Source organism: Rhincodon typus, chromosome 5 (genome assembly GCF_021869965.1).
Source record: "Rhincodon typus isolate 14 chromosome 5, sRhiTyp1.1, whole genome shotgun sequence".
NCBI classification, from domain to species: Eukaryota; Metazoa; Chordata; class Chondrichthyes; order Orectolobiformes; family Rhincodontidae; genus Rhincodon; species Rhincodon typus.
In genome coordinates, this window is record NC_063336.1 from 98,931,398 (window position 1) to 98,944,387 (window position 12,990).

The 12,990-nt window shown below is 41.9% G+C and overlaps 1 protein-coding gene across 1 annotated transcript in view; it reads right to left on the reverse strand.

The window, feature by feature from the left end:
- LOC109931853 (peroxidasin homolog) overlaps positions 1-12,990 on the reverse strand; it is a 235,116-nt gene that overhangs the window by 89,427 nt on the left and 132,699 nt on the right. The window contains exon 4 of the mRNA XM_048597105.1: positions 12,912-12,983. Within this exon, the coding sequence (XP_048453062.1) occupies positions 12,912-12,983 (72 nt within the window). The remainder of the gene's footprint in view (positions 1-12,911; positions 12,984-12,990) is intronic.

Here is a 12,990-nt window from a genome sequence, read left to right on the forward strand (position 1 = left end):
TAATGCAAATGTCACTTAATGCCCCTCTCCTTCTTACAGAAGAGAATATGCACAGATAATGGGTAGGGGATGCCTGACATAATGCTCCTCACTTAGTTTGAGGACCAAGCCAGCAGCTGGCAGGAGAGCAAGGAGAACATGCCTTTGCTTTAGGGGAGATTGTTGGGGGAGATGTCCACAGCCATCTGTTGAGAAAGCCTCCAACCTGTTCCTCCCAGCTGCATATCAAGCAACATTGTCTTAAAAAATAGCCCTTGGTTAAGGGTGATTGCTTGCAACACTGACAAATCTTTGTTTTTCTCTGCAGCCTCTAGATATCAGCTTCAAGACTGGTACCAATAGAGGTACTCCACGTCTCTCTACCAGCACCTCAATGCATACTTCTGGAGGAGGATTGGCATTAAGAGACTGCACCATCAAGGTCTTTCTCCCCAGCCTCCAGCAGCGCAGAACCATTCATCTTGATGGGCAATGTATCTAGAATAGGTTCCTTATGCAGTCCACAGCTATGGCCGAGGTCTCTAATGCATGGAGCATTGCCAGAAGAGAGACCACTGCTGAACCCAATCCTGCTGATGACCCTCTGAATGAGATGAGACCTGACAGAGGTATCGAGGGAAGGACCTGGTTGAGGTGCCAGACTCAAATGTGAAGCAAAGGGTGGAGAAGCCTGTCCAAGCTCTGTCTGATATTATGACTCTGGCATGGAAGAGGTGGGCAACCATCAGCTCCAGCAGAACAATCAGTACCTGCTGGATTTGCACAGGGAAATTCATTCCCTCACTTGTGCCACGGAGACCATGGTATGTTGACTGCCCTCCTCAATAGGTGAGGGAGGTGCCACTACTGACCGGGAGGCTGGGCGACAGACAGGCACGCAAGGATTGTGATCTCAGGGCATTCCGGAAATGCCCTCTGCACTGCTTTCCCTCTATCAAATGCCTCCGTCAGGTCACACCAATGGGGTTACAGCTTGCACCCATGCAGCATACCACTGCAGGCTGGAGCCCCCGAGGTCTAAGCTCAACAGAGAGGCCTCCTGCCAAAAGACCATGGGAGGCAAGGCAGCAAAGCAGACAGCTGGCTCCCTCATGCTCGGTTCTGGCTGCCACGGTGACACCAGAGAGTAGTCACAGAAAAGGCAAGACTCAAAAACAGGGAACACACTTTGGGTGCATGGGCGTCAATGTTTTGTGCCGTGCTAGAAATAATTACACCATTTTGAACAACAGTTCTGTGGTCTCTTCTAATCCATTAAGGCTTCTGACAACTACTTGTAAACTACTTTAACGGGCGATAATTACCCCAAATAATTACCTCATTGTGCAGCAATGCGGGAACTGCTGAGGCACTCTCATTTTCTGCTGTCCTCTGGGGGGAACATATCATCTGGGAACTGGCATTTCAGCTGGATATTTGGGCTCTGGGAATCACTCTTAGTTCAGTTCCTCTAACTCTCAGTGTTAGGTGAATGCTCCTTGCAAATGCAGTCATAGAGCTGCACAGCACAGAAACAGACCCTTCGGTCCAACTCATCCATGCTGATCAGATATCCTAAATTAATCTCGTCCCATTGCCAAAATTTGGCCCATATCCCTCTAAACCCCTCCTATTCATGTATACATCCAGGTGCCTTGTAAATGCTGTAATTGTACCACCCTCTACCACTCCCTCTGGAAGCTCATTCCATACACGCTCCACCCTCTGTGTGAAAAAGTTGCCCCTTAGGTTCCTTTCATATTTTTCCCCTCTCACTTTAAACCCATCGTCTCTAGTTTTGGACTCCCCCACCCTGGGGAAAAGACCATGGCTATTCACCATATCCATGTCCCTGATGTTTTTATAAACTTCTATAAGGTCACTCCTCAGCCTCCAATGCTCCAGGGAAATGAAGTTTCGAGTGGTCTGAGTGCAGCCCCCATGTAATGCTGTATAACTCTATACTGATGTACTGGCATGGAAACAGAACATGAGGTTACTGATGCAAATGGAACAAAATGTATGCCAAACAAAGTAGCTTAATGTTTTAAAGTTAGAAACCAAACATTCCCTCGAACGCAGGAATGGCTTTAAGCCAGAATTGGCTCCTGGTTCTGATGTGAACTCAATCATCTCAAGTCTAGGTGTTATCAGGTTCTCTCGGATCTACCCACCCTCAGTCTCACTGCCTTAACTACCACAGTATCCTTAACATTAGCACTGGCATCCTCAGAATTTCCAGCAGACTACTGGCTTCTCCATCTAACTTACCCTTGTTAAGCTAGATTGTGCAGCGCACTACATACAATTCCGGAGACCCAATGTGAAGTATACTGGAGTGCACCTCCTGAGTGGTCCCAGCAAACATATGCACAACTTCAGAAGACCGACTGTGCATTCAATGGTCGACCTAGCAGAGGCATTGAGCAGCACTGTAGTGCTATTCAGCATCAGCCTGTGGGTTTTTCACTGGGGCCATTAATACCTCTGGTCACCCATGATGTAGCCCTGGAGACGACATGGGAAACTGAATATTAGTGGAACATGGGTGTTGTGTAGAATGTAAAACGTTGCAACAGCTCCCTGGACTGTGGGTGCCTGTAGTCACAGATCAACTGGACATTGAGGGAATGAAATCCCTTCCCATTCCAGAATCTGCCAGGATGGTGTCAGGAAGAACGGAGTGCTACATGTGTGCAGTCAAAAGCCTTTTGGGTCCAAAGGGAATTCAGCAATCACTGCACTTTGAGTCTCTGCATCCATGGTTAACTTGACAAAAATATATTGCTTTCCTGTGAAGGGGGTTGGTGTATTTAGGAATGCACTTGTGGGTTGCCAATTTGGAGATGCCACACATTCTTAGTTGAGCTTTGAGTGGTGCCAATGGCTACCATGTTTAGTGCAGCTATGATTTCAATGCCACAGGCACAGTGCCAGCTCCCAAATCACACGGCTCCAGAAGATGGCAGATGCCGATGACAGTTTCTCTAGGTCGACGCCATTCACCACACCATATGGTTGTTCACTTATCTGCAGCAAGAAGAAATGTCTTTTGTACACACTTTCTTGGTTCACAGCTTAACTGTGCTGAAGACCTTTGTCCCCCACTCCATGAGCTGCTTGCTCATCCATATTTGGAGCTTCAGAGCCTCATCTCTCTGGTTCCGTTGGAACTATCATTCCTCCTTCTCCTCTTTCTCCTTCTTTATCGCTACCTTAGAGTTATTCCCACAGTTCCTGGGTTAAGCTGGTCAAAAAGATGGCATGGGCATATTGATCTGTGAAGAGGTATCAAACGTAATATTTTCCTCTTGAATTCTGGACGTAGTCAATCGACTCTGTTGGCCCTCATCAAGCTGCTCATGTGCTGCGTATAAACCTGCCTTACAGGCACCTCTGCAGGCTGACTCTTACATCTTCTGTCATTCAATGTGATCATGCTGACCTGATAAAACTCAACTTCACTTTCCTGTCTTTTCCCTATAACTCTCAATTCCCTTATTGGTTAATGATCGATGTTGGTCTTCAATATGCTTAGTGAGGCAGTCTCAACTGTGGTGAAAACAAATTCTACAGATTCACAACACTCTGAGAGAAGAAGTTTCTCCTCACCTCTGTCATAAATGTGCAACGCCTTATTCGGAGATGATGACGTCTGGTTTTGTCAGTTGCTTCACAATCTCAGCTTTGAGATACTCAACCGTTTTTGCCTCAATCACTTTTGGAGGAATGAGTTCCAGTCACTGACTGGAAACCTTGGTGAAAACCTGAGTCTCCTACTGCAGATCAATGGGCAGCACCAGTTAGCAGTTCCCACTGGAAAATGTGCCCTCTTACCCCTCACTGTCTCTTACCACCAAGTACAAAGATTTCTTTATCCCCATTATTTACTTCAAATTGCTGGATAATTCAGCACAAGAAGTGACTTTTAATTATCAACAGACTGTATCTATATCCGGACTGTACTTCAAAGGCATGATCACTGCAAAAAAAAAACAAACTGATATAAATTTCAATCATACAATAGTCCTTTCAAAACATGCACGGTCTATACCATCCACCTAAACAACACCTACGCTCGGTTCGCACTAAACAACTGCACCTCCCAGTCGCGAACCATTTCAACTCCCCCTCCCACTCCTCAGACGACATGTCCATTCTGGGCCTCCTGCAGTGCCACAACGATGCTACCCGAAGGTTGCAGGAACAGCAACTCATATTCCACTTGGGAACCCTGCAGCCCAATGGTATCAATGTGGACTTCACAAGCTTCAAAATCTCCCCGCCCCCTACCACATCCCAAAACCAGCCCAGCTCGTCCCCGCCTCCCTAACCTGTTCTTCCTCCCACCTATCCCCTCCTCCCACTCCAAGCCCCACCCCTATCTCCTACCTACTAGCCTCATCCCACCCCCTTGACCTGTCCGTCGTCCCTGGACTGACCTATCTCGTCCCTACCTCCCCACCCACACCCACTTCTATGGCTCCATCCCCGCCTCTTTGACCTGTCTGTCTCCTCTCCACCTATCTTCTCCTCTATCCATCTTCTATCCGCCTCCCCCTCTCTCCCTATTTATTTCAGAACTCCCTACCCCTCCCCCATTTCTGAAGAAGGGTCTCGGCCCGAAAGGTCAGCTTTCCTGCTCCTCTGATGCTGCTTGGCCTGCTGTGTTCATCCAGCTCTACACCTTGCTATCTCTTATTAGTACAGCCTTAATCAGTCATAATTAACTGCTTTAACATGGCTATTCACTTTGTATAAGCCATAATTTGCTACTGAACAAAACTAAATAACTAAAGTTGACATTATCTTGCTAAATCCTAGTCCAAAAATATCATGCTGATCACCTACAGCACACAATTTTGTTTTACACTAAAAGCTGTGACATTTCAATTTCCCAGACTTCCAGTCTTTTTCCAGACCAGCAGAAGTAATTGTCAGTTTTAATTGGATGCTCTGTAAAATAAAAATCCTGCTCAGCGCAAAACAAGTAAAACAGCTGTGCACAATAAATTGAAAACTACATTCATTTGTTAAGGCACTTAGACAAGTTCTTCAAACATGTGACCCATTTACAAGCCACTGACCTCATCTAGTCACCTACAGGACACTAATTTGTTTTACACTGAAAGCTGTGAAACATACTTTTGTTAAATAATCATTACAGATATGATTCACGGATATGAAATGTCAGAGTTCATGTTAACAGGATTCTGTGACTTTATCTTTGAACAGACTCACCAAACAATGCTACAATTTTCTATGAGGCTAATTTTCCTCCTCAGGCTCTGAAATTGTAGCAAAGCTTCAAGATGATTTCATCATCGATCTCATTCTGCACCTTTCTCATATCTTGCCTTGCAGAAACATAACCTGAAGGCTTAGCAAGGCCCTCGTTGGAAGTCCTATGTACACTATAATTGGTGTAGGATTCTGCTGCACTCTCTCCAAATTAGCACACTGTTGAAAACAAACCAGTGCTTTTCCAGACTAAGATATATAAACAAGTGATTTTACATTTTTCATACAAATCAATGGATCAACATAACATATCAGAGTTCACAAGTGAAACCGCACAATGATCAATGGCAGCTCATTACCATTCATAATTTCTGCTGAACAAAGTTGTGTTGATTAAAGTTTTTGTTGAATAGAACTGCAAACGAAGACTTTTTTTATTCCACATTCTTGATCAAACAATTCATTCTTCGGAGTTTTGCTAACTCTACATCTCAAAGACAATCAAATATAACTGCAACCATTTCTTATTACTGGTATTACTTTCAAACATAAATCATACTTCAAAAGATAAAGTAGAAAAGTGAGGTACTTTTGACATGAAATTTGTCAAACATACTATCTAGAGTGTTACTGGTTAATCATCGTGAAGACAGTGCACACATCATGTTGTATGAGTGCAGATTTCATTAACGTTGGTCAATCATACATGAGGTCAGGTTCTGGGTATACTACATACAACTGCACCTTCATCATCTGCTGGGAGACACTAAGTTTTAGGCACTTCCAAACAAAGATGGCAATTTACATCACAGTTTATAAGCTGTGACCTGAACTTCACAGTTTGCCAAAAATAATTATAAAAATGAACAACTCTTTTGGCCATTTGACCTTCATCATATTGGCTGCAAGCACCGGCAAATTAAATATCTCTATCTTTCAGACATCCTGTAACAATCCAACATTTCTAAGTCCTGTATCCATATCTCCTCCTTCGACATTGTCCACAAAATACCCTCCACTAGAATGTAATCTACAATTCCCAAACAGGCGAGAGTGAATGTAGCCCTAACCTGGAACAAATTAAGGGTAGTGTAGTGTTGTGATTCAGTGATCATTATAACTTCAATCGCCCAGGTTTTTTTTTAATTTTTTGGATTTTTATGGCCAATAAATGATTTTCGTCAGATCCACTTGGACCAGACTGAAACCCAATTGCATGAGATGAAATCATTTTAGAAAACATAGTAAACACAAATTAGAATCCTGATGACTTTAGAAGCAGCTCTGTATAGAGGTTACCATTTACTGTTTCAGTGATGCAATGACCCACCTCTATGCAATCTTCATTTTTTATTTTTCCTCACATTCACTCCATCTCAGTTACCCAAACAGGTTAGCTATTGTGGCTGCTGTTTTTCTCTGATATTCGTGCATCACAATAGCTGGACGATACTGGAGTAAGACAACCTGGAAATCCAGCCCTAATGAATACTTTGATACTTGGACCTGGCAAAACTACTGGCAGGGATTATTCTCTCCGTCAGTCAGAAATTTGAAGAGAGAGGTTGAAAGCACGCATGGCTCAACTTCTTAAAAGTGGGCCCACAGTAATAAAGAATGCAGGGGAGCAGTCAGTCAGCAAAAATTAGAGATTGCATTTACTGCAACCTGCCCATGCAGGTTCTGTGGCGGTGGTGAGAGCCAGAGGATCAGACAAAAGTGGGTGAGTAGGAATCACAAGGGCACAAATGGATGACAGAATTATATGGCCAGTGTGAATACAACAAATGTGCATCAGTGAGATGGTAAACCAATTTTATTCATTAAGAAGGCTGTTCCCTTTCACGTGCATGATCCTGAAATGGTATATCACGTCACTTCTGGGATTAGGTGAGGAGTGAGCAAGGGCCATCAGATCTTTCACGGGGAATAGGCAGCCATTTTAACTCTGCTTTCCACTGCACAATGCAAGAAGTTCGCAAAGTCATTGCCTGGAAGGGGCAGGGAGCAGAGGGGCTGAAACCGATGCAAGGGTCAAAATGGATACAAGTACAGGTCAAACCCGACATACTGCCAAAGACATTGTTTGCCAGTTTTGTCAGTGCAACATAATCGCTTTGCAATTGGAGCCTGGATTGTGACAAATATATGATATCCCCAAATATGATCCAAGTGCAAGACAACTTCACATTACAATATAATCATGATCATCCCTTTTGTTTTAATTAAGAGCAATCTTACAGCACCTTGATATGGAACAAGATTAATTAGTTCTGAAGAAGGGTCACTGCACCCGAAATGTTAACTCTACTTTTTCTTCATTGATGCTGCCAGATCTGCTAAGTTTCTCCAGCAATTTCTGTTTATGTACAAGATTAATGTTGGTCTTTCTACAAACAGGACACCTCTGTGTTCTTCATTTATAATGGTGGTATCACTTTAGGTACGTGATTGAAGCAATACTCAGAGTTGTCTGCAATTACTAGAGGCACCATTTTCAGAGAGAGCAGGAAGTGGCCCACCTTCACCATGTATTTGGACTGCCACTTGATTATGGTCAGCCAGTCCTTGTCTGTCTAATTGAATCCCATTCTAGGACTGCAGACAGCATCTGACCTGTGTCTTTCAAATTGGTCGATCGGACTCCTGGACTAAATTCCATGCCAAAGATTACTTAGCCCTGACATAACAGATTTGGAATATACACGGGTCCTAACCAGAGATAACAAAGTGTGGAGCTGGAGGAAAACAGCAGGCAGCATCATAGGAACAGGAAGGTCAACGTTTCGGATGGGGACGTCCCAACCCAAAACGTTGACTTTCCCGTTCCTCTGATCCTGCCTGGCCTGCCTGTTCCTCCAGCTCCACACTGTGTTATCTCTGAATCCAGCATCTGCAGTTCTTGTTATCTCTGGGTCCTAACTAATTGTTTTCTGAGTGAGTGAGCAAGGTTAAACACAACCACCAACACATCTCCCCACAACATGCAAATAAACTCCCAAATATGATACAACATTGTTGATTTAGAGCTGATGCAATTTGCATTAATCCAACAATTTGTACTATAAAAGCAGCCACAGTATTAATAAGCATTTCACCAGTTCAGCAAAATGTGATTTGGATTGAAAGCAAAGGCATAAATGCCCAGATTGCCATATACTGTGCTGATATTTGCTTATAAACAAGAAAGGATACACAAGCCAAGCTCAACAAATATACACAGAACAATGGTAGCAGAAATCTAACAGATGATCATCTTCACACCAAAAATAGTGGCAAAGTGGAAACTAGTCAGCAGTTCAGTTGACCTTAGAGGCCATCACAATTGAACCTATTTCCAGGAGAATAAGTACCACAAAAAAACAGGTCAGCAAATAATCTCAGTGCATATTTAAAATGCACCAAAAACATCAGAAACCAAGATTTCATGGGGAAAGGTGGCCTTATGATTCCAATTTTGCAAGCAAGTCTGTTTTTATTAATTTGTCAGTTTAACTTCTTTTTTTCCTGTGACTTTTGGAATTTGGTTGCAATTCAGCCAACTTCAAGAAGCAGTCTGCATTGTAGTACCTTTTGTTTTTCAATGATGCATTGTGTTAGAGCCAGCAGCTCTTTCAGGTTTGTCAATATATACGTATCTAAAAGATAGCCTCAATCTTATGGCTCCAAACTATAAATCTTCTTAGAGTGAACCATAGATTTTCACTTGGCAGTAGATTTTGAGTAGATAAACAATCTTCATTAAGGAATCGAGTCCCAATTTACCAAAGGGAGGGAGAGAAAAAAAAGGTTTGAAGCAGATTATCTTTGTGGTGATGATACCATCAGTTATATGGCAAATAAACTGCCACTACCAGATTATCCTCTCTGCTTGATACAATCACTTCATACAATCTGATTAGTGCAAGAACAGCTTTTTACAACTTTATGGCCAATACATTTCTAACACAAGGAATTCTGACATTTATTTTGACCAACACTGCACGTGCAGACTTTTTGAGATGCAATCTGCTACACCGTTGTGGTTTTACTGGTGTAATTTGATTGATTCTCGACCTGGAATGCTATAATATTTTTTGTGTGGACAAGATTCTCAAAAACATCTACTCGAGATGATCAGACGTGGTTCATTCCAATTTGGCCGCCACGTCTATGATACTTGCAAGTATAAGACATAACTAACAGTCCCAAGGATGTCACTTGGCTACAAAGCGATACATGCTTATAAGGAAATGATTGTCTCAAAACACAGGCCAAATGTCTTGTAGTCAAATGAGTTAAGTGATCAGCTGTGACCTGACTTTTTTTTTGGTTGGGAGAGGAAGTTACCCTCCAGGAAGACTACCTGCACCCTTTGATAAGAATGTGTTAAACAATTCACAAGTTACTTTCCGTCTGTTCTTTGGCTGCAACACATTAAAGCATCAAAAACGAAAATCACTGTCTAAAAGCCACAATGCTGCAGCTACCAAGATGCAAGTTCTGGCAAATATTTTTATCACTTAGGACATTTCAAAAGTGTAGCTGGTCATAAGAGTCATAATGGCATAGAAGTGGGTCATTTTAGCACGTCAAGTCTACGGTGAATTTCAATGGGGCAATCCAGTCATTCTGTTTCCCCATGGGATTGGCTCTAAGTGCAAAAGGATTAAAAGTGGTACACCCTGCGTTAAGAGCTCTCCTCAGTTTGCAGGGAACTGGAACAGAATTTTTAGATTTGCTAACAACACTAAAACAAGGACAGCAAGGAACAGACAGGAGTCTTCTATGGAAAATCAATAAGCTAACAGCATGGCCAGTCTAGCAGCGTGTGTTATTTTAATTTTGACAGTATTCAGCAATAAGGAAGATGAGTAAGGAACGGCATGAGATACTCTCCAGAAAGATGCTGGAAGGACAAGGAGTCCAGCTTTCTCAAACATGTGGCTTCCCAAAAATGCAAGCACAGGAAAATGAAACCATAATGTAAAGAAAACACCATCTTTATGATAAGATGGAGCACAGGAACATGGAAATTGGGGTGGGGAAATGTAAATTTCCTTCTTAAAAGTTACCATTTGTTCAAAGGTCCAGATCCCCTTCTTTCAAAGAGGTGTCAGGGTGGACATGACTCAGTTTTCCCACCACATTCCACTGAGGCCAGGGAAGCAGGAATACCCAACAAATCTCCTGAAGGGAGACCAGGTTTTCCATTCTAGAAAGGACCTTTCAAAATCCCAACTATCCTGATCCCACTCCACTTTTCGGCAGAATTGCAATCGGAATATGCCGAGAGACCCACAGATTTACAAGCTGGCGGTGCAGTCTGGTAGTATATTTATCTTTAACAGCGTGTTAAGGCTGCTAACATTCTGTGTAATGTGCTGGATGGCGTACAGTGTGCCAATAACAACATCGGAGCGATTACACAAGCTGAAGATCATATGTGCCCAGCAACTTCCACTTTAGGTTCATGCCTCAGATTTGCAGTCACAGTCTTTCTCTGCTAGGCAGGCTAGCTGGGCAAGAATAAATAACCTACAGCTTGTGACCAGAAGAGCGGAATAACTATTTACATCTGCTGCCAGTGGTGATTTGCTTCCAGCTAGCAAAGAGGAAAAAAGCTTTCAGATACATCTTCACACCACAGCAGGAACATGATTATAACGTAATGCCGTCACCCAAATGAGGTTGCATGAAGTAGTATCTTTTTTGAAATATTACAGCACCAATTGCAGCAGGATCATAGTCACTATTACTCAGCAGCTGTGCTAATATAGACTGCAGCTAGAGCAGAAGAGGGGAGAAAAATAACATTGAGTCGAGATGCAACTGCCTTTTTCCAGTTGTGAATTCTAAGGCAGAGCATGCAAGCAGGGTCAGGACCCCAGGTGGGGCCACAAGCTGGATTTTTGGGGTTACGAACTCTGAGGGAGCGATACCTGCTATGGAGATCTGACCACGTTACAACAGCTATACAGCTGTCTTCGGGTTGGAGCTGTTCTCACTGTTGGTTTGCGACAATTTTAAAGCCTCAAAATCAAATCTCGGAGGTGAAAATGTTCGGGAGGAACTGCTCAATGGAGGAGAGAAGTGCACCCGAAAGTAATGTTGCAGTTGACTTCAGATCAAAAGTCACCCACATTAGTCATTCAGCCTTCTTTTAATTAAAAACAAACTATTAAAAGAACACACCATATTTATCATTTATGCTTTTATAAATGTTTGTCAGATCAAAAAAAAAATCAGTCGGTACCTTTTATATTGTGGATTAGTCTAAAATTACACTTGATTTATCTGAAACATGGTCTTGTAAAAATTAGCAAATTATTACTTCTGTAATTTAAACTGTCTCAGAGATACGTGATGCCAGTTTAATCACCATGTACCAGAAATAAAGCAAAAATGTGTGTAGAGCTCCAATACTGATGTCTTTTAGCACCTTATTTTCTCCTTGTAAAGTTCACAAAAAAATTAAAATTATCAAGTGCATAAATCTGCATATTTTTATTTAGTCAACATGAGCTGTGAAAGTTTTTATTTATCTGAGGGGTTGCACCAGACATATGTGTACGTTGGTTTCCTCAGTCAAATGCAAGTTTGATCACAAATAAATAATAATCAAACTGCTTAACTGGAAATCCGTATACATTCGGGAGAGGCTTTTAAGTTGAATTCAGCATTAAAATATAGCAATTTGATGCAAATTTGCAAACAGAAGACTGTGATTCAGCTGTCTGAAAGATTTTAAATCAGCAAACAGAAATGTTAATTAAAATCAAACTGTTTCTAATAAAATGCATTAGCATCAAGATTTTAAAGAAGTTACAGGAAACAGGATAATGTATAATGTGCAGGTTGCTTAACAAATTTAACATATTAGTCCAAATAGTGTTAATTTTTTCGTGAATGTAAAGAATGTCAAAGTGACAAAAAAATTTAACATCATAAACGTGGACCATATAAAAAAGGATTGCAAGTGAGTGTGTGAATAATAATATATGTATTAAAGAGTTTATATGCAAAAAAATCCAAGTTGTTTGAGATGTTAACAAAAATTTTAGCATGCTTGCTTTCTAGAAATCGATTTATATTCCACTCGGTTCTCCATGTGAATTATAGTAACTTGTCTAAGGTTATAGAGTAGATTTGTAGCTCGGGATGTGGATGTTGTGGTTGGTTGGCTCGCTGAGCTGGTTTTTTTTCCCCAGGCGGGAAAACACAATGGTGCTTCATCGGAGGCTGCACTGATGATGTTACCCAGCAGGGTAATGAAACGTCTGCAATACAACGAGCCAGCTCGGCGAGCCAACCAACCACATTATAGTAATTTGTTTCGATAAAATACCTATATACAGAGTCAACTGATGATCCCAAGGTGCTGATGGGTATTCAATATATGAAGAATGCAAGGTATTCTTAACTCATTCGCAAACATCAATCAAAATAAGTCGATTACACATGGGCAGTGCTGCCGAACATACTCTATAAAAGTACTAGATGCACAGACCTTACAAACCAAAGCCCCAAAACTATCTTTCCAATTTTCAGTTATGTTGTGCAAACAGGCCATGCAAAGCATGCAGGTGCTGACAATACAACTGGCCGAAGAAACTTTACTGGTAGATTGATATAAAAAAATCCAAGCATAAGATACTACAAAGATAAAGACAATAAAATGGCAATGGAACACGAATAGCAAAGGCACTTACAGTTGTTCTAGAGAGACAAGTCCCTTAAATGCTTGCCTGTCAAGTGATTGGATTTCATTCTTGTACAAATAGCTGAAAC